This window comes from Corythoichthys intestinalis, chromosome 15 (assembly GCF_030265065.1).
Source record: "Corythoichthys intestinalis isolate RoL2023-P3 chromosome 15, ASM3026506v1, whole genome shotgun sequence".
NCBI lineage: Eukaryota > Metazoa > Chordata > Actinopteri > Syngnathiformes > Syngnathidae > Corythoichthys > Corythoichthys intestinalis.
Window position 1 is genome coordinate 44230934 of NC_080409.1, and position 23021 is coordinate 44253954.

At 41.0% G+C, this 23021-nt stretch overlaps 1 protein-coding gene across 4 annotated transcripts in view; it reads right to left on the reverse strand.

Moving 5' to 3' along the window:
* Nucleotides 1-23021, reverse strand: part of msrab (methionine sulfoxide reductase Ab) — a 161560-nt gene that overhangs the window by 77342 nt on the left and 61197 nt on the right. For all 4 annotated transcript variants that reach the window (XM_057858578.1, XM_057858581.1, XM_057858580.1 and 1 more), the window contains one exon: nt 13937-14041. In XM_057858578.1, the coding sequence (XP_057714561.1) occupies nt 13937-14041 (105 nt within the window). The remainder of the gene's footprint in view (nt 1-13936; nt 14042-23021) is intronic.

The window sequence follows — 23021 nt, forward strand, 5'->3', positions numbered from 1 at the left end:
TTTTGAGTTTTTGCAGTGTTTAAAATAAATGTATGATACAGGCTGTACTGGAGCACATTAGGGACCAGTGCTACTTGGTGTTTTATCCAGCAATGACTACTTAGCTATAATTGATCGTTAGCATGATTAAGTTTTTATTTTACACCCTCATCACTCCACAATGCTATGTTATGTTAAAGCCTGTATGTAAGACACGTTAGCCACGCAACGACAGTGGTCATAATTAATTGAAACCTAGTCCTCCGAAGGGCTAACTTTACGTGAGCTAGTAGCGACAGTAACCTTAATCTTATTTATTAGCGCTTAGCGCTCTACTGCTTTAAGATGGCGGCTGTTTAATAACGCTGCCCAGACGCGGCCGAGTCTGTCATTTCGCATCTAGTTCAACATACATGTGATCTCTATGAGACTCCTCAGATGCTACCTGCTACCAACTTAACATCACGCGGGCTAGTTTTTAGCAACGTCGGCGTAGTTTGGAGCGGCTGTCGGCTGCGGAAATGTTTTTTATATTTTTTTATTGCTTCTTCCTCTACGCACGTGACGTCGGCGCGTTGTCCCGCATTAAAAGTAGTCCGAGCGAAACGTGATGCTTAGAGCTGTCAAAATAAACGATTACTCGAGGTGAATAAAATTACTCGGATCAGTTTTTAAACTCGAGTTACTCGAGTTGCTCGAGTATTCGTTTCAGCTCTAGAAAACAACAACAAATACGGCTCATCTTCTTCCTTGAGTTAATGAAATAATGCATTAGCTTGCGCTAAATGTAGTTTTAGATCCATTCTGCACGTTTCAAAGTCGCTCGCTCAAACCAACCGGCCGGCCGTTGCTTGCTTCGCATGCCTCCCTTTCAATAGTTGGCGCCTCGCTCGGAAATTTATTAAAAATAATCACATTCGGTTCGTCCTTCTTGACATCACAACTGCTCTTGGGATATGTAGTATTTTGTGGCGCTCTCGGTTTTGAAAAAGGACAAGAAATGATGGAAATATGGAGATGGATACATGGTCCACGCAGCGTTCTAATGCATATTTATGAGTGCAATAAAACTATAAAACTCAAATGACATTATCTCCCGTTTTTCTTGGCCGATTGACTTCAAATAAAAACTGGTGTGGACATCAACTTCTGCACTTTCAAACGAGACCAACCAGCGGCACGTGGGTGACGTAATTACAGCGTGACGAAGCTTCAAAGACGATATGCGTAAATGCGTCGCTGCCAACACGTTCGGTGTTAAAGGGTTAATATTCTGTCCGAACAAGCTTAACAAGAGGCAAACAGACAGCGGAGTGCACCAATCAGCGACGGGCAGACATGCCGTTAGCAAAGCGACGAGGGCAGGACGAGGGACTTGCGCGCGGAAGTAAACATACGAGGAGAACGGAGTTTATTCAACATGGCTAGCGCGAGACAGACTGTTGTCAATGTCTCGTGTCGATGTGTTTTAGCTCATTTAAAACTGAATTTACCGTGGATTGGAACATATTCTCGGCTCACCCGTTCGCCATCCGTGTTGATGTAGAGACGACTTTCGGCGCGCAAGAGTGACGTTGCTCGTAAAGAACACGTCACGCAAATAAACAAATCTGATTTCTCGATTGATTTTGTAGCTACTCGAGAGGCTGTGTCCCAGACTTTTCTCTCAGTGTTTGAAAAATACAGGAAGAAGAGTCTGGCCATGCCAGGCAAACACTCCGTTGCCTTGACATTTTTCCGAGTAAGGCCAACGACGTCATGCATCAAGAGAGACAATAGCTAATTAATATGCTCACTCGCCACCCTGTTGTCTGGGGTGTGAATTGCAACCTGTCAAAATGACGGATGGACTTCAGTTTTTTCCGTCACTGTTTTAAAAAAACGGTCAACGACGGAAAATATTCGGTTAACGCGACCCCTGATGAAAATTTGAAAATGATTCTGACCCCAACACAATACAAGGGTTTTGGTTAATTTGTTGAACAGTGCACGTACTGTGTATGCGCACACTATCAAAGACAAAGAACAGCGATGCTCGTTCACTGACGCAGCAACAGTAAGTCATATCATAAATAGTACATGGCCTCAAAAAACAGGAAGGATAGAGGGAAGAAGAAAGAAAGACAAAAATGAAGGGTGGGTAAAAGGCCTTGCTTGTTAAGATGAACAGCGGCGGGGTGGAGGAGGGGAGCCGAAGAAGAGCGGGGATGATGTTGTGGGGGGGTTGGATGAGAAGCTGGGAGGAGAGAGTGACTAAGAGATAAAAGAAGAGCGAGGGGATGCGAGAGTGTTTATGTGGTGAGCGGATGGCCTCGGGGAACCGTCGACTCACTGCGCTGCTCTGCGGATGTGCTGACGGGCCGCACGTTCACTCAGACGCTTGCCTTGTGGGCCCGCCGCAAAGAAGGAAAGGGGGCAGGTGAGAATGAGGATAGGTTGCGCTGGGAGCGGAGGCATGCGTTAGAAAAAAAGAATTGGAACATGTTTGGTTGAGTTAGGGAATAATAAGATGATTGTGGCGCTTAACGCGAATGGGGGGATGAGATATGTTGGAGCAACAAGAAAAGAGGTTCCTTAGGGGAGAAAAAAAAAAAAACGAGGCCTTCCGATGAACCAATGTGAATATACGAGCAATTAAAACTGGAATAAGTTGGCAACCTTGTGCATATAGGCGTATCAACGTAAAAATCAAACGGCGTTTCCTGCCCCCGCCATCTTTGCACTTTGACACGCCGATGTCACTTTTGTGAGTTTGTCACCGTGCGCTCATGTGTGAGGTTGCATTATTGAAGAGTTGTCATAACGCAAGACATAAGGGCGCTTTGAATTTTTTTTTTAGGGGGGGTTGGGTGGATCGTCTTTATGCAACATCCCAGAGAAGCCAGCAGATTGAGACTAGTGTTGCTGAATATGGAAAGAGGGCACACGGCAAAGGCTGCTGGGAGTTTCTGATTGGCTGCTAATGTTGCTATCCGGGCTGGGATTGGCGGATCCGACGCGAGCCCCGACATCACGTTGTCGGGACTAAACCCCTTTGAACTGAGGCAAAGCGGAGCGGCGCACATCTCGAAACAAGCGTTACATGCATCCATACGTGACAGCCGATGCCAACAAAGTGTGCAAGGGTGGACTACAACCCCCCAACCCCGCCCGCTCCCCCAAAACTCTTTCTATATATAAGTGATGAACTTCCTCCACTACGCCATTCTCTTCCGAGTGCATCACTGTAAGGTGGACGGAATAAATTGGAGCTTAAGCACGCGTGAAGGCACAGCCAGCGGGCCACATCACGCCACATTTGTCAAATCAGAGTTTTTTTTGAGCTGCATGTGAACTCAGAATCAGTGGTGGTGCGGTGGATGAGTGGAGTGGTGGTGGTGGGGGACATTAATGGCAGATATAGTAAAGGAAAATCTAAAAATGTGCACTTATTCTGGATGGTGTTCTTAACCGTGGCATGGAGTGCATAGACAACAAACGGCGCAGGCTGTAAATAAAACATGAGAGGAAGACAGGGCTGTGAGTCAGGGGAAACGCATGACTACTCGCCACGGCCCCCTTGGTACGTCTTTGCCCACGGTGCTGACACACAACTCGACCTACAGCGCCACTGTAGCTTCGTTGCTTTTGGATGACCTTGACGACCCCTTCCTTTCACCCCGTTTTCAGCCTCGGTTCAATGCAACGCTGATGAATGCCACGACTCGGCTGCCGTTCAATGCACTAGTCGCTATGATACAGATGTGTTTCAAAAAGAACATTGTAGGAAAGTGGCAAGTAATTTTCTTTTTTTTATGCTGTAGGCACTAGTTTACGCTATAAAAAATATATACAGTGGTATGGACGGCACCTTCCAAATCATCCCGCAGATTTTCAGCTATAATCAGGCCTGGGGAGTGGGATGGCCAGAACATTGTACTTGCTCCTGTGTATGAATACAGAGTAGACATGTGCCGATTGCCAGTTTCAAGGTACTGTGGTATGAAAACATCAAGGTTTCAAAACCCGAAAATGTTCTGTCATACCGTCCCTTCGATCGGGATGCCCATCGATTGGGTCCGATCACGTCATTTTCAAATTATCGGAATCGGCAAAAAAATATCGGACATGCCTTTTTAAATTTTTTTTTTTTTTTAATTAAATCGTTTTCTAATTGTATTTAACGTTACAGACAAAATGTCTTACATTCATCCAGAGTCTTTAGTTTTGGCTTAAAGTAGGGCTATCAAATTTATCCCATAAACGGCGGTAATTAATTTTTAAAAAATTAATCACCTTAAAATATTTAATGCAATTAACGCATGCGCTGCACGACCCACTCACGCATTGTCGCGTTCAATCTATAATGGCGCCGTTTTCCTGTATATAGAGCTAACAGGCAGCGTATAATGAGTAGAGAGATTTTGGCAGTCTTTGGAGCCTCTTTTTAATTGGCTAAAGCCTTAAAATCCCTCTCTCAACAATTAGAAATATTGTTAGAAGCAATGTCGGGAAGAACGGTAGTGGTTGATCTTTTCCTTAACACCCTGTGTTACTTCCCAACGCAGAGAAGATATATCAATTGGTGCCACTACGCACAGTCATGGTTGCACTTCCCATATTGCATTTGGGCAGAACAATTAAATGGCTACAGTATCATTTACTGAAAGCTCAACAAATACACTAGATGGCAATATTTAGTCACAATATACAAAGTCACATTTATCTTTTAAGAATTACAAGTCTTTCTATCCGTGGATCCCTCTCACAGAAGAATGTTAATAATGTAAATGCCATCTTGAGGATTTATTGTCATAATAAACAAATACAGTACTTATGTACTGTATGTTGAGTGTATATATTCGTCCGAGTTTTATTCATTTTTTTTCTGAATGCATTGCCAAAATGTATTTGATCGGGAAAAATTATTGGGAATGATTGGAATTGAATCGGGAGCAAAAAAAAAAAAAAAAGCAATCGGATCGGGAAATATCGAGATCGGCAGATACTCAAACTAAAACGATCGAGAGCAAAAAAACGATCGGAACAACCCTAGTTTTAACTATTTTTTATGTCCCTCAAATGCAGGGAGAAATCCCTTGCTTGCAGCTGCAAGGCTCAACTCTCCCCCACAGGGTGTTGCCCAGTGTCAGTGATCAGCTGTGCTACACGATGACTGGAGGTGGTAAAACACCTGAACTTTTTTCCCCATCGAAGAAAAGGAAATCGCTGGTATGGGAATATTTCGGCTACAGAAAAGTTACAGACGACCGCAGCGTAGAGGAGGATGGCCAACCGACATGCAACACATGTTTGCGGAGGGTGGCTGCCGAGGAGGAGATACCTCCAATATGATTTCGCATTTATACAAAAATTAAAGATGAGTAAACACTGTCGTGAATGTTTCCCACTAGGCACAGGAGTTAACTCCAGTGTGTTTAGTGTGTCTAGCGGGGGGTAAAACGTGTTTCTTTCTCTCTGGCAACTCTATGTGTTGAGAAAGAGTGTGTGTATAATGTAAATATGATACAAGTCATACACACGTGCTTTTTAAGACTACATTAATTTAATTAATTATTTTATTTTATTATTATTTTTTTTTTATTATACTTATGTTCCAATTTGCTAATGTTTCATTTTGCTTCCCCAATATTTTTCTTGGCCGACCACGTCTAGCCAAAACAAGAAGTGTGTTTGTGGCCTTCCATTTCCTAACTACGTTCCTCACAGTCGAAATTCACAGAAATATCTGAAATAGCTTCTTTTTATCTTCCTCTAAATCAGTCGGGAACCTTTTTGGCTGAGAGAGCCATGAACACCACATATTTTTTTAAATGTAATTCCGTGAGAGCCATACAATACGTTTAAAACTAAAAATACGAGTAATGTGTGCATTTTATGTAATTTCAACACTTTTAAAGTACATTGAGTCACTGAATTCTTTTTAATAACATTGTTATGCTGTTGCTAATCAATGATGAGTATTTCTTATCATTAATGCGACTTCTGGTGCTGCATGGTTTTGCTGATGGCTTTGTAGTCTGGTTGATACTTGGTGGGGTTAAGCTTTATGCAGGCAATGACAAACTTAGGATGCGTCTCTTTTCATGTTCATGAAGATGCGCCATGAATCCTGTTTTTCCCCACCATGCACGGAGCACGATCAGTGCAAACCGAAACACGTTTATCCATCGGTAGATTTTTGAGAGACAGCGAGAACCAAAAGTGGTATCTGCCATGTGGCAAAATGGATTTTGCCATGCGGCAAACATTTTTTGCCATGTGTCATTTTTTTTGCCATGTGGCAAAATGGATTTTGCCATGTGCCATTTTTTTGCCACGTGGCAAAATGGATTTTGACATGTGGCATTTTTTTTTTTTTTTGCATTGTGACAAAATGGATTTTGACATGGGGCATTTTTTGAATGTCAATATGCCCTAATTTAACGTGTATGGTCAAAAATCACAGCCATATATGTTTTTCTCCCATTTAAAATGAATGGAAAATTTGGACGTGCATAGCTGTCAATGGCATAGCCTTACTTGGGTGCAAGTTGAATATCAATGCAACAGCCACACGTTTTTCTGCCATTTAAAATGAATGGGAAAATTTGGACGTGCATAGCCGTCAATGGCATGGACGTGCATAGCCTGCAAAACTACCCCCAAAAAATGTCATGTCCCCCCCCAAAAAATGTCACAAACCAAAATCCATTTTGCCACATGGCAAAAAAAATTTCCACATGGCAACAAAATGTTGCCACATGGCAAAATCCATTTTGCCACATGACAAAAAAAATGCCACATAGCAAAAAAAAATTGCCACATGGCAAAAAAAAAAAAGCCACATCCCAAATCTATTTTGCCACATGGCAAATACCATTTTTGGTTCTCGGACCTGCTAGGATTTTTTTCTTTAGCGAACTCAGTGAAGGACTTGAATAAATCCTCCCCTCTCGTTGTCCCTTTCATAGTCAAAACCTTGCAATCACGCTGAACTGGGATGAGTTGCTAACGTCTGTTGACGAGAAGCGAGAGAAAAAAAACAGTGCCGCATTAATGTCCCTATGTCCTGCTGAGAAGTAGAATACTCTTCTTTTTTACTTTTTGCCATCTTCTCAAAAGGGTTTCTTAATTTAACTGACAAAGCGGAAAACGAAACTGACTGGCTGAGTGAAATGGCTTTTTATCGGAGACTATTAACACAAACAAAAACATGTTGGAGACACGCGGCCACTTAACACAGCGCTCCCATGCAACTCTCTCTCCACACCTGTCTCTCGCTCTCCCCTTACGCTTGCCCACTTCTACACTAAATTGGCAATATTGAAACGGGACAGCGGCCCCTTGGGAATGCTGATAACAGCGCAAAGGAGTATAACGATTTTTAAAAATTTTTTATAAAGATTTGTCTGCGAGCCAGATGCAGCTGTCCTAAGAGCCAGTTCTGGCTCGCGAGCCATAGGTTCCCGACCCTTGCTCTAAATCATAATCTTTACTTTTAGGTTGTGTCAAAGCCCCCCCCACATTTCCACTCTTTGCTGGAGACTCAAAGAGTCACAACATGCAATTGCCCAACTTAAAACATTTTCTAATGATTGCATGTACTGTACGTTCCTATAAGCTTCAGGCATAGACTTCATAATATATTGACGACACACAGGGCGCAGGGGCGATTAATAGGGGGCCTATCTCCGTCAAAGCTGAACGAGTGGAAACACAAAGTTTTTAGCAAGGAAAATTCTTGTGAATAAATGCTTACATCGCTGAATTCTTTGTAGATATGGACGTAAAACGGTCTCGATTCTTGGTTCAAAGCAAAAAAACTGGCAGTTAGCATTTATTTTACGTAAATATGTCGAATGTTCTGCTAGTCTTTAAGCCAGTGTGGCGCCGCCTTACCACCACAAAGCTTTTTACGTTGAAAATTCTTGTGAATAAATGCATACATTTCTTAATTCTTTATACATACAGTGGGGAGAACAAGTATTTGATATACTGCCAATGGATTTCCCATTGGCAGTGTATCAAATACTTGTTCTCCCCACTGTATGAACGTAAAATAGTCTGGATTTTTGGTTAAAAGCAAAAAACCGGGCAGTTAGCATTTATTTTTACGTATATATTGTGAATTATGACGAGAATGCCGTAGCGGATAATTTCTCTCATTGATTTTTTTTTCCCGTTTCAAAATGCATGCATGGTACGAAGAATATAATTACCTTGAATCCTCGAATAAATCAATCCTGAGACAATCCTTCCTGTTCGTACGTGGTACAGCTTTCGCACTTTTTCAACCTAAATCCGGTGTTGGATCGCTGCATGCGTTTGAGAATAACTGCGACAGACTTCGACCAACTGAAGCGGAGTGTGGGACGGCCCCCTACTTTGAAGGCGGGGCGCAGTGTCTGGGGAATGTGTCCCGTCAATATCATTATGAAGTCTATGCTTCAAGGCTTGATAAGCTCACATGTCAATTTCTGATCTCCAATTAACCAGTGCTAAGAAGTTACAAGCATTCAACAAAACAACAAGGGTGGTCAAGTTTTTTGATCCTTTGTAATTTTGCCTTGATGCATATTAGACATCTTCCATTAGTCCAATAAACCTAATTTAACTTCTCAAATATTTCTCTGTCCATCACTGTTTATTATATTAAAATGAAGTTGCAGATACAATCAATTAATGATTAATAAATTATTTTAAAATTGTCAAGGGTGTCCAAACTTTTTCAAACCACTGTACAATGCTGCTGAGCCTCTGGCTAATGGATGTCATGCATCTCATACTGTTTTTTTGTATGAAAAAGTTTGGATCCCAGTTGGCAAGAAGTATTTTCCAAGCCAAGTCTTGTTTTTTTTCCCCATGACAACATGGCAATTCTGCAACACTTCGGGTCTTCTGTTTGTAAATACTGCAAAAATAGTCAATTTTACAAAAAATAATGGGACAAACCTTTACGTGCCACTTTTTTTAGGTCACGCTGATAATGCAAGTGCAATAATCACCTATGCAAAACATGACGTCATGACAAAAGTAATGTCACTGAGTACATGCGGTGTGTGTGTGCATGTGAGAGCAGCGGCAACAAGCAGGCCTATAAATCTTTGATTCACCTCCTCCCAACTTGTCATACTCCCCCCCAACCCCCCTTTCGCTTTTCCATTCCATATGAGTGAGCAGAGTACGTCTTTGCCTGTCCTCTCACTCCCTTCTCTTCCTCAACCAGCGCCATTATGGTGCATTCATGTTCTTACATCACCTCCTCCAGTTTGCCCAAAGCTCGGCAAAATTTCTACCTCAACTTTTGCCATTTTGGAGTTGTCAAACAATCTAACCTGGGAAACGTACCCGTAATATATTAAAAGAAAAAACAACAGTAAAAAGAGAAAAAAAAAGTACCCTATTGGCCCGAATATAAGCCCTGATTATAAGAGCACCCCCTCTTTTTCAAGACTCAAGTTTGAAAAAACACTTTTTGAACACCAAATTAATTTTTATACAGAAAATAATTACAGTACATCGGAAACAAATGATTACAACAATATATTTGAGAAAAAAAGCATGTTATTTTGCCTCATTGAAATCTTAATATCCGAACATTTCAATATGTAAACGAAAGCGCAATCACATTCGTAAATGAATGGCTTCTGGTTTTTGAAATGTTAATTAAACCGATCTATTGTGATGAAACAACAAAATTGCAATAACTGCAATAACCATCAAACTGAAGTCTAACTATAACTGTAGTCTTGAAACGAATCTGAATGAGGAAAAACATTGCAATAAAATAATGCAAACTGGTTAAACTTGAGAGTAGCTGAGATCTATCATGACCGAACATCGCTTCAGTGATATCTGGCGCCATCTAGCGTCGTGAATGGGTATAATATCTAGACAGCGAATATAAGACGACCCTCACTTTTTCAGTCTAATTTCAATGCAAAAAACAGCGTCTTATATTCGACCCAATACGGTACTCAATCGGTCAATATGCCTAAGAGCTACCAAGAGTGGATCCGTTGATACAAATCGCTTTTGTAACCAGAGAAGGGTCATCTGACCCTAATCAGCATATCTTTTGTGAGCACAGAGGTCCTCATTAGTCATTCCCATTCACACTCACAAAACTACAGGGTTGGATTGCCTAATTAGCATCTTGAGTGTTTGCAGGGCAGGGCTGCTTTGGCTTTGTCGGACAGTGGACCCCCCAGGCAGGCAATTGGGCAGACAACCTTTTTACATATTCCAAAAGCTGCAGTTTGCCTACAACTCCTTTTATACAAGGTACAGTCTAGCTAATATTTTAGACAGAAGTGATTGAGATAGTTGTTCCTTTGTGGTGTTTTCATGTCAGACACTTCTGAGTGAATCCTCAGCAAAAAAAAAAAAAAAAAAACAGTGTTTCAATCTCTTCCTAACATTTTGTCAAATCGTACTAATTTATCAAAATTGAAAATTGACCAGTCACTCATCACTATTTATTCAGGCAGATGGTTTGGTGTAAAAGAGAATGTTTTGTCGAAGCACAGACAGTATCTCTCAATTGTGGGGGAAGGTGTCAGCTGTCTCAATCTCTCTGAATATGTAGTTGCACTCTTTCTTGTATGTACGGAGCTATAATTGTCATATTTTTGATGATGGATGGCTGATGATGCACACGTCATTTTTTGCACACAAAAAAAAGCTTTTTATTGAATAAAGAAACGTATGTGGAAAAGACAAAAGAAACAATATACAAGGGATGGTATAACATTTTTTTTTTAAAAAAAACAAGATTTTTTATGTGGTTTTGAGTGTGTGTCTGTCATGTCCTTGTCCGACTGGCATCTCAGCAGTCACTATTCTGTCCTTCTGCTTGGCGGAAACATACCCGGCACTGCCATGCCATGTTCCCTCTACGTTTACCACATGTGTATCTATAAGCAGTCAACACATCGTACAGTGCCGGAATTGTTCTTGCATTCATCATTTACTTGACACTTCGCCCTTTTCCCAGTGTTTTAGGTTGTTGCCGAAGCAATGTTTCCTTTTGCGCCTTTTTTGCGCCCATATGAGAGTCAGCCAAATTCTTTGCAAGACCCACCAGAAGTCCACCCGCTTCTCTTGCCTCCCAGTGCATGCCTGATACAACCCATATGCATTCAGTGCTGCCATGTCAATCATATTGTAGAAAACGGCAACTGGCCATCTTAGTGTTCCTTCGTGTTTGACAAAGCCAAGGGAGCCCTGGATTTGCAAATATTCCGGATACTAATTGCAGCTATCCAGAGTGAAACCTCTTCACACCTAGGCAGCGACTCCAAAGGAGTGTATAGGGGGGTTGCCTGCTTGATTGCTTGTTTGAGTGGTCTATTGTTTGACAAAGACCAGTAGTCAGTTTGGTATCTGGGTCATTTGATGACTTTCTGGTCTTTCTTTATAGCAAAAAAAAAATAAAATAAAAAAATAAAAAATAAAAAACTGGGACTTCCAGTGTTAAACCCTGAAATTTCAAATTGTTTTTTGCATAATTACTCTAATTTTTTTAAATCTTTATGGTTTACAATTAAACACACTTGAAACACAAGGACACTAGTGTGTATATTGCCTCTTTGCAACCTGTAAAGTACCTTATTTTTTAATTACTCATTTTATTATAATTTTGTAAATATACTTTAAAATTATTTTTGAAACATCTAATTACTGTAATGTAGGCTTTAAAGTGTATGTAACACCTGGGGAAATGCTAATATTCCATCATTTATCCATAAACGAATGCCTTTTGGATTCATATCAGGTCACTTCGTGTAATTACACACATCGCAACACCAAGAAAATGAGAGAAATTTGGGTCAATTTCAAGCTAAAAAGACCCTCCCCCGAGTTCCCGGAAATCTGGCAGATTGTGTGTGTAACATCAAAACAAGGAAACAACCGGCTCAGTGCTTTAGTATTGAATGGCGGCGATGATGGCGGACAATTACGTTTCTAGTTGCAGCGACGAATCTGACGTAATGAACATTCTTCTAATGGTGACGAGGAGACTTATGAACCTTTCTTTGTTGTTTTGGGTCATCAATTTGAGCCCAAACGAAAGCCAATGCAGCCTAATGAAAAGATCATTGAGAGGAGCAATCACACTGATGAAACCCCGACAACAGTTCGTGTGGGAAACATCAAATGGTATGTTTTGCATTTCTTTTTGTGAAGTATATACACCGTGACCGCAAAATAAAGTAATGTATAGAATAATTATTTAATATGCTATCATCGGTTTCGCTCTGCCAACCGACACAAATATGAATGGGATTAGAGCAGGGGTCCCCAACCTTTTTTGCACCACGGACCGGTGTGATTTGGGTCTTTTTTTTCACGGACCGGTGTCCCTCTTTTATATTCAGTTGGACTCTCAATGTTATCCAATGGTGCTAAAAAACTATTTACGTCACAAACATTCATGTGCAACACGGAAATGGCGCAAATTAACGCTTAACGACACGGCGAAGTCGTTAAGTGAGAGGGCTACGTGCAGTTGTTGTGTGCGCCAAACATGGCAAACGTAAGTTAATATTCCTTTCCTTAAAGAAAGTTTGTAGTGTGTACTTAGGAATCGCTGCATTCGCGGTCCTTTTTAACGTTATACGCATGCCAACTTTGTCAGAACACCGGCAATGTGCGGCAGAAAAATACAGCAAATATAAAATAGCATTTGTTTTTAGCCCCGTCGTGTTAAGTGCAGGGGAAAAAATACAACTCACCCGCTGAATCAGTGGGAGGGCTGAGTTTGTTTCGTTGAGACGAGATGGGAGAGTGAGAGAAGCTAGCATCAAGCTAGCGATATTGGAAATTGTAGCACAGTTTTCAGCGCGCTGCAAGCGATGTCGGGATATTCCGAAATGACTTTAATCCAGAACTTCGGTAGAGTTGTTGTCTCAAATGTACGTTTAAGTCGCCGTGATTTGCGATCTCTACAAGCAGATATTCCTGTTCCACAGACATGCTCGAATCACTCGATTTATTCACATACGGGTCACGAATTCACTCCTTTGCAGTTCGTGGGTCTTTAGTGATTGGGAAGTAGCATAAATTTTGTTTTCTTTGAGGTTGTAGGCACATCTTATGGCTCGTCAGGTTCCCGTTTCCCTGTAAAATTGCAAAATTAGCCCTCTTAGCACTGACGAACTTTACTCATTGTCTGCGTAGTCCAGCTCTTTTTCTCGCGTTCGGGAACTCATGGGTACTACATTGCGACAAATGGCTATTTGTAAACCACATAGCATGACAGGTTTGAACCATTTTAGCGATTTTTTGATAAAACACGAACGCAACTCTCTCGTCGATAAACAACGATGGCACCTGCCTCGACCTTTTGTTTCCTTGTTATGACGTCTCCGCCCCATTCGGCTGTTTCCGGAACACTTTCGGAAATGTTCGTCATTTTCGATCTATTTTCGATAATTGCTCATTAATGTGAATGATTTTTTTGTTAACTTTATCAATATTTGTTATCTTGGCACATAACGGTTCTATTGATGTCTCACACCCCCGTTGCGTTTTCATACCCTTTAAGGGGGTTGATAACTTGAGTTCAGTAGGGATAATTTGACAAAGTGTAAAATGAAATACAAGCTCTAATTAAAGTATGACTAAATACTGTATATCTTAAAAAAACAAAAAAAATTGACTTTGGGTGAAATGTTACACAACTTGAGAATGAACAGCAAATGTGTGAAACAAGACCCCCAATGTGGGGGGGCGTCAATAACGCACCACACTGGCATGACTCTCCATGGATGGCTGGATGTCAGACACATTAACTGTCTGCCATTGACTTAGACCCCTGAGACCCCTCCACCCTTCCTCCCTCCGCCACCAACACACCGTACACGTCTAGGCAGCATCCTTCTGCTCCAATACATCGTTCCAGTGTCCCCTTTGGGTTGCCTCAAGCTTGATAAGCAACCTTTTTTGGTGGGTTGTGTGCAAGCTCTACTACCTTGCGTCGGATCGTGGTTCTCCCAGAAGCGTTTCAACAGCTCCTCCAGATCGATGTCTTTGGGAGAGAAGACCACCCTAACAACCTCAGTGTGCCCAGTCAGACCTACAGGACAGAACACAATAATTAAGAAAGAAAAAAAAAGTTTTATGAATGATAATGACAAAAACTGTCTGAATGCTGCACACCACAGGAGAATCTTTACAGTATCTGAGGATATGGCCTTCAACTTTGATCAGAAGTGTGGAAAAGGCCCAACATCTCGATTGCCAGTAAACCTCAGTACAGTCCCTGACAAACGTGTTGTTGCTTATCCATTTTGTAGAACCAAATTATATATTTGTTTCACTGGAAAAAAGATTGATCATTTCATGAAGACATAAAGGTCAAATTTTGGCAAGACATAAGTTTTGTCGCCTATAGAAAGTAGTGTGAAAATTGAACAAAAAATGTACTTCAAATACAAAAATATGTTACATAACATAAGCTAATTAAGTAGTGGTGCTGTGAGATCCAAATTTAATATTTTGTATGACTTCCATGGGCTTCAGTAAGGATTCATACAATTTATTAATGAAGTCATCAGGAACATCTAAGAACGCAGTATTGCATGCCTCCCAGAGTTCATCAACATTCTTGGGTTTTGTCTTCCATGCTTCCTCTTTCATCCTACCACAGACATGCTCAATGATGTTCATGTCTGGTGATTGGGCTGGCCAGTCCTGGAGGATCTTGATCTTTCTCCACTGCAGCAGAGCTCCACGAGACCTGGTCACCTGAAGTCGCTGTGTCAACCAGAACAGTCTGTCGAATTCTGTCTAGAAATGGCCTCCATGGTCGAATCAGTGCCCAGAAACCAGCATTAAACAAAAGACGATTAAAAAAACGTGTGGCATTTGCCAAGGCCCACAGCCTGTCAAAAGGATGGACGCTGGAAAAGTGGAAAAAGGTGGATTTTTTCAGATGAATCTTCCATTGAATTACACCACAGTCACCCCAAATATTGTAGACCTACTGGAGCCCGCATGGATCAGAGATTCCCTCAGAAAACAGTGAAGTTTGGTGGTGGCAAAATCATGGTCTGGGGTTACATCCAGTATGGGGGTGTGCGAGAGATCTGCAAGGTGGAAGGCAACATAAATAGTCCGAAATATCAACAAATCTTAGCTGCCTCTTATATTCCTAACCATAAAAACGGACAAATTCTGCAGCAAGATGGTGCTCCATCGCATCTTCAATCAAGATCCTCCAGGACTGGCCAGCCCAGTCACCAGACACGAACATCATTGAGCATCTCTGGGGTAGGATGAAAGAGGAAGCATGGAAGACGAAACCCAAGAATGTTGATTAACTCTTGGAGGCATGCAAGACTGCTTTCTTCGATGTTCCTGATGACTTTATCAATAAATTGTATGAATCCTTGCCGAAGCCCATGGAAGTCATACAAAATATTAAATTTGGATTTCTCAGCACCACTACTTAATTCGCTTATGTAACATATTTTTGTATATGAAGTACATTTTTTGTCCAATTTTCACACTACTTTCTGTAGGCGACAAAACTTTTGCCAAAAATTGACCTTTATGTCTTCATTAAATGATCTTTTTTCAGTGAAACAAATATATTTTTGTACATTCAACATCATTTGTGAAGGCCTTAGCTTTCATATGAGCCATTTCTGAAACCAATTGAACAATTAAAAGTCAGGTCATCAACAATTGTTTCAACAAAATGGATAAGTGACAAGACTTTTGTCAGGGACTGTATATTGCATGTCAGGTAGCAAGTTTACACTGCAAATGTTTCATTTTTTTGTCACAATATCAACATCGTCTCTCTTCAACAAGGTCTCGGCCCGGTTGTTTTGATCAGCCGTGTGTGATCGCTGCATTCACACCTGTCCAAACATACAGCACCGAGAGGCTAAATGAAGCGTTCAATCCGAGCCAACTGTACAAGGCAGGTGCGAAAAACGCCTTAAGGGAAGCACGCGTCGGGTTGGAAGCCGCTGTGACTTTGACAAAGTATCCTGTCCTCTCAACCCCCTGCAGTCAAAACTTTTTTCTCTCCTTTCAAAGTATCGAACAGAGTCTTTACCGCTCACTTCTTTTTGTTGCAACGCTGTAGGAGCTGTGAGCGCAAACGTGTTCTCAATCTTAATTCATACGCGTTCATATTCTTAACGTGTCACATTCTCAACTATTTTCTCTGACCGGTTTTGTGAAAGTTACATCTAGAATGTGATATAATATGGAGCAAAAGAATATGGACCAAAGGAAGACCAAAGAAGAACCTGGAGTAGGTAAAAATAGCTTGTTGAGCTCTCCAAACAGCAATTTAATTAATCTGCATTAAATAGTAACTCATGTGGGGGGGAAATACCTGTGTGTGTGTATAATATCAAGTATGACTTAAATGATAGTTTCATACAAAAATGTCGCAGCTGTTCAAATTCTGGCATGGGTCATCAAGAATTTTGCGTCACGGCGTGATCGACATGTCCTCCAATTTAGTATTTATTGGTGAAACTGGCATGAATGAATCAGTTTTAGGAATTGGTGTTTAGGACCAAAAAATACATAAGCCATGGATAGACGCTGTTTGTGACATTTTTGGTACGATGAGACCCCCAATAAGTAAATGTGGATGTCAGGTCTTAATTAGGCATTTGCCGGTTTGAGATTCTGACTGTATGATAACCTTAAGCCAAAATATCATGGTTTCACGGTATTGCAATTATCGTGTAATTGCACTAAAGTGTATTACTTTGAAATATCTGGGTTAAGAAAAAAAAAACACTTGCATTGAACAGGACTTATTTTTGAAAACATAACAAATTGGATTCAGGTCTGGACTTTGACTTGGCCATTCTAACACCTGGATACGTTTATTTTTTAACCATTCCATTGTAGATTTGGCTTTATGTTTTGGAACATTGTCTTGTTGGAAGATAAATCTCCGTCCCAGTCTCAGGTCTTGTGCAGATACCAACAGGTTTTCTTCCAGAATGTTCCTGTATTTGGCTGCATCCATCTTCCCGTCAATTTTAACCATCTTCCCTGTCCCTGCTGAAAAAAAGCAGGCACAAACCATGATGCTGCCACCACCATGTTTGACAGTGGGGATGGTGTGTTCCGGGTGATGAGCTGTGTTGCTTTTACACCAAACATATTGTTTTGCATTGTGGCCAAAAAGTTCAATTTTGGTTTCATCTGACCAGAGCATCTTCTTCCACATGTTTGGTGTGTCTCCCAGGTGGCTTGTGGCAAACTTTAAACGAGACTTTTTATGGATATCTTTGAGAAATGGCTTTCTTCTTGCCACTCTTCCATAAAGGCCAGATTTGTGCAGTGTACGACTGATTGTTGTCCCATGGACAGACTTTCCCACCTCAGCTGTAGATCTCTGCAGTTCATCCAGAGTGATCATGGGCCTCTTGACTGCATCTCTGATCAGTTTTCTCCTTGTTTGAGAGGAAAGTTTGGAAGGACGGCCGGGTCTTGGTAGATTTGCAGTGGTCTGATGCTCCTTCCATTTCAATATGATGGCTTGCACAGTGCTCCTTGAGATGTTTAAAGCTTGGGAAATCTTTTTGTATCCAAATCCGGCTTTAAACTTCTCCACAACAATATCTCGGACCTGCCTGGTGTGTTCCTTGGTTTTCATAATGCTCTCTGCACTTTAAACAGAACCCTGAGACTATCACAGAGCAGGTGCATTTATACGGAGACATGATTACACACAGGTGGATTCTATTTATCATCATCGGTCATTTAGGACAACATTGGATCATTCAGAGATCCTCACTGAACTTCTGGAGTAAGTTTGCTGCACTGAAAGCAAAGGGGCCGAATAATATTGCACGCCCCACTTTTCAGTTTTTTATTTGTTAAAAAAGTTTAAATTATCCAATAAATGTTGTTCCACTTCACGATTGTGTCCCACTTGTTGTTGATTCTTGACAAAAAAACTAAATTTCATATCTTTATGTTTGAAGCCTGAAATGTGGCGAAAGGTTGCAAGATTCATGGGGGCCGAATACTTTTGCAAGGCACTGTATAAATTCAAATTGATCAGCAACATCAACTCATTAGGATAATATGCCAAACAATTAGATCGAAAAACAAAAATTAATGGAACAAAAATGACTGTCATTGGACGGAGGGACAATTTTTATTTTTGCTGCAGGAAGTATCAGCTCCCTTGCTATGGTGTGGGGTTATTTTGCATTGAGCAACTAGGTATGCCACCTTATATGATGCTGACAGTGCTTGCTGGTTTACTTATGTAACACTGTCTAAGCGGGAGGACTGTTGGCAATATTCTGTGCGTTTTCGCTGAAAAAAATAATTCCTGCTGTCTGCTGCGAACATTTTTAGACAAAGTAAACAGACTGGTCTTTCCTCGTCCCCCACTGTACTAAAAGTTAAAGCCAAATGCTACATATGCTTCGTCATATTTCCTTTTCTTAGCTTTTCAATAGCTCCCGTGCTCTTTGCTGTGTGCTCGTTTGGTTCAAAGATACTGCGCACACGATGAAAATGAGAGCGGCACTGCCACCCACTGAGTGGATGTGCAATTACACTTTAATCTAGTACGGCAAAAAAGTATGTTCCCCAAGGTCATATGCGCCACCCCCAGCATTGCTCTGCGCCCCACTGGGGGGGCCCGCCCCACCATTTGAGAAGTACTGGCCTAAACCCACAGCTACAGCTCAACATTATTACCATCAGAATAAAAAAATATTTAAATTACTAAATATATATTTTCCATAAAAAGCACGTGTGTATGACTCGACATGTCATACATGTGTGTATGACAGTTGTCAGAAAAACAAAAACATGTTTTACCACTGCTAGACACACTAAACATGGAGTTAACTGTCGTAGCTGGTGGGAAACGTAAATGACAGTGTTTACCAACCTTTAATTTTGTTTAAATGCGAAATCATATTGGAGATATTGCCTCCTTGCCAGCCACCCTCCGCGAACATGTGTTACATGTAGGTTGGCCCTCCTGCTCTCAGCCGCGGCTGTAACTTTCCTGAAGCCAAAGTATTCCCACACTAGCGATTTCGTTTTTTTCGATGGGGGAAAAAGTTCAGGAGTTTCACCTCCTCAAGCCATAGTGTAGCACAAAATTTTTGCGGTTTCAAAACCTTTACGTTTTAATACCACGGTATACATTGAAACCGGTAATCGGCACGTCTCGTCTCAATGATAATTATAAATGCTTTTCAAAATTATTAGTACCGGTAATTTGTCAGGACGTGGAAGTGAGGTGCACTCAAAAGCAGGGAAACTAGGACAGGGAATTGAGGCAGGGTGGCGGTGAACTCAAAAAAATGATTTAAGGGGATCCTCTATTTTAAAGACAAGTAATTCTTAAAAGATAAATGTTAGTATGAGTTATAATTTTATATTAAAACCCCTCTTAATGTTTTTGCTTTAATAAAGTTTGTAAAATTATTTTCGGCAATAGGTCGCCATTCTTGTTCCGTCGCAGTGCGTGACGTTACCGGGTCCGTTGCCGGAATTCCAGTCTGTCACTCGTTCGCTTTCCCAACATGTAATCGGTTCTACCCTTCCTATTTCAACCAGATCTGAAAAGTGAGGAGCAGGACAGCACTTCAGGGAAAAATGCGTGCAGCAAATACCTGATACAGACAAAAGTTGGGCAAAACTGGTGATGCGAGAGAGTCCTGTTGGGAAGTCCGGTTGGGAGCGAGAGTGTATGCTGTCCGGTTTTATTAGCAGATATTCAAGGTAGGCATATTGCGTTTTCAAACTTATCCCAATTATGTAGATTGTTAGCATCCAGAGCTGTCGTGTGCTTTACATACAGTACAGACCAAAGAGCACACCTTGTGTAATCCATGTCTTGTATATTGTAACACGTGGTAGGTAGGATACGTGTATAAAAGTACCAAAAAGGGGAGAAGCTTGCACCTATGCAAATTTTATTCACAAAAAAATATTTCCACCTTGACCACTCTTCACTCGGGAGCTCAGCAGTACCCAAACACGCGTTCCCTGACGAACTCCAACATTGTTGTAAGGTCCATGTCAGAGTCACAGTCGTCACTGTAGCGTGCCATAGTTCTTTGATTATTTGGTATGATTTGGGGAAAACTCCCACGAAGAATAGTCGACAAAAAAGATAGCTATAGTAATCCAAATCTGCGTTTTTTACTCACTCGAAGATCCAGGAATTAGACCGATACCATGGCAATGTTGCAGCTGCGATCAGGCCGTCGAGTCCACAAAATAGACTGATCTGAAAAGCTTCTGTGGGACCGACGAATAAAAAAAAAAAAGGACAGATCCGAAACCAATATTGCAGACACGGTGGGACCGTCGGATCCAGAAAATAGACGAATCCCTTACTTGACTGAGGATCCAGGAAAAATATTCGGGCGCCAGTTGTAACGCGTGGTGGGTACGATACGTGCATACAGGGATCAAAAAGGGGGGAGAAGCTTCCACTTATGCACATTTATTCACATAAAATAATAATTCCACCATGACCACTCACTTCACTCCCCCTGTTTCCATTTGACTGGAAATTGCATCTTAAAAGCAGCACATCGTGGCATTTTACTTCGCGAGTTTAGGCAGCATTATGCAATTGTTGAACACGCTACACATTTGGAAAGATCCCAATGACGTCATCACTGCGAGCCCGCAAACCATGGTACCAACTAACGGTCAAACTATGTAGTAAACATTATAAAAATTGATTTAACATTTTATGTGTTCCTAACAACATATTTTAGTACAACAGAACAATTGTGGTTTATTAGAGCCTACATGTAATTATGGTAAAGGATCACTTTAATGATAACTACAAAAACACAAAGTACAAACAAAAAGCACCAAAACCTACATAAAGAGAGGATGCAAGAACATGAGGACTCTGGATGGCAGAAATGACCTGAACAAGACCAGACCTTGGGATAAACATGAAAGCGACAATAGGCACGTTTACATGCTGACTTTTATTCATACCGATTCAAATCATTCCGAATGGAAATTTCAGATCAGCTGTTTACATGTCACTTCATCTATTCCGATCCAGCGTTTGCATGTGACTGCCTTTATTCCGAAAGGACGTTTGACAACTGTCGTCTGACATGCGCAGATTAATCAAAACAAAGCGTCACGTTGCAAAACATGGAGATCGATCGTCGGAGTGCTGCTGTTTTAACTTTAACCCACTTGTTGTGTTTGTGGGGTCGTATTCGCTTCTGCTGTTTTGCTCTTTTGCCTCGTAGTAGCCGGTTTTCCACCGGTTTCGAATCTGGTCAACGCTCCGGTCTACTCCGGCTTCGTGTAACCTCTCATGAATTTTTTTTAAATAGTTCACAGTTCTTCGTTTTACGGCCATCTAAGCGAGCAATTATATTAAATTCTTTTAAAGTTTGAATTAAATACAATCTTTCCGCCGGACTCCAATTAGGTGCGCTGTGCTTGGAAGCCATGTTGCAAGTGACGTTACTTACGTCACAAAGTGACGTCACCACGTCAGTACGGAGCATGTGCAGAAAGAACGCAACCAGACACCATTCCGCTTCCCTGTTTACATGATATAATTTTACTTCTAATCGGTTTGGGAAAAGGAGTATTCCACCCCTGTGAATCGGAATGAAATTCCATTCGGTTTGGGCCTGTTCATTCCGAATGAGGTGTTTATATGGAACACATTTATTCAGTTTGAACAAATATTCCGATTGTAATTGGAATATTTGGCTCCATGTAAACGTGGCAACTGACGCAAAAAGGAGTTACCAGAAACTGGGAACTTAAATACACAGACAAGTAACGAGGCAACGAGACACAGGTGGTTGATACAAGAGGCAACGGATTGGTCACGATACAAGGAACAGGTGAAATCAATGGGTAATCACATGGACAATAAAAACCAGGGCACAAACTGAACAGAACTCATCTCAAGCCATGACATTAATATTTTCACATAATTTTCATGGATGAAAAAAATATGAATACGGCTGTACCTTTACATACAAAGTTAATTCGTTCCAGGACTTTGTAAGTTAAAATGGTCGTATGTCAAGCAGGATTCTCCCATAAGAATACATTAATAATTCCATTAATTTTTTTTCCACAGCCAGAAAACTGACACTAAATCCTTAATAAATACTGTTTGTTACCATTACAAATGGCAATTATACATAGCAAAGAAGATAGATTATAAATAACAATCAGAATAATAATATAACAATAATTCCTGTAGTAATGTAACTAATCGGGTTCTAATGTGGCAGGTGTGTTTTGCGTGCTGTACCTGAATGCACCGTGTGGCTGACGTCACAGTGAGACAGGTGCGTGCAGTAGAGATATTACTTTCACTTTTAATTCCCTGCTGTTTTTGGCGTATACTGCGGGGGACAGGAACTTACTGCACAAGTTATGAAATAAATGATTAAAACCTGACGAAGCTGGCAACCTCCTTGCCGATGTTACAACAATAATAATTGTCACCTTAATTTATAAAGACTGGCGAACGGAGGTCGGAGGAGGACCGTCAAGATCGTAGATATTCTACGGCCCTATTGTCGAGCCAGTTCACGGACGAGCAGTCGAGCACACCACCCTCATATTTTTCTATCATTTCCATCTTCATTTCAATGGTGAGCTTTTTCCTATCTTCACCACCTGCACTTTCTTGGAACCTAAGTTGATTACTCTCACAAGAAAATCCACCATGCGACAGTCTTGTGGGAAGACAAAGGAACTGCGGCTGTCATACATCGTCGTATTTCAAGCATGTCATCGGACGTAGAAACAAATGGCGAGTAAAATTTTACGTCAAATGTCAAAAAGATTGTGTGTCGAAGCGATCATATGTCGAGGTACCACTATGTTTATAAAAACAAAATTAATACAAGTAAAATGAATGCTTATGACCCCCAATCACACTCAAATGTTTTTTCTTGAATTTTATAGTATTTAATGCTGCCTTTGAGAACGATAGATGTCCAATTCATTTAAACTAGGAAGACTTGCTGTGAATACTCATCTTTTAATGCCATTGACGGCACTAGACGTCCAATCCATTTTGACTT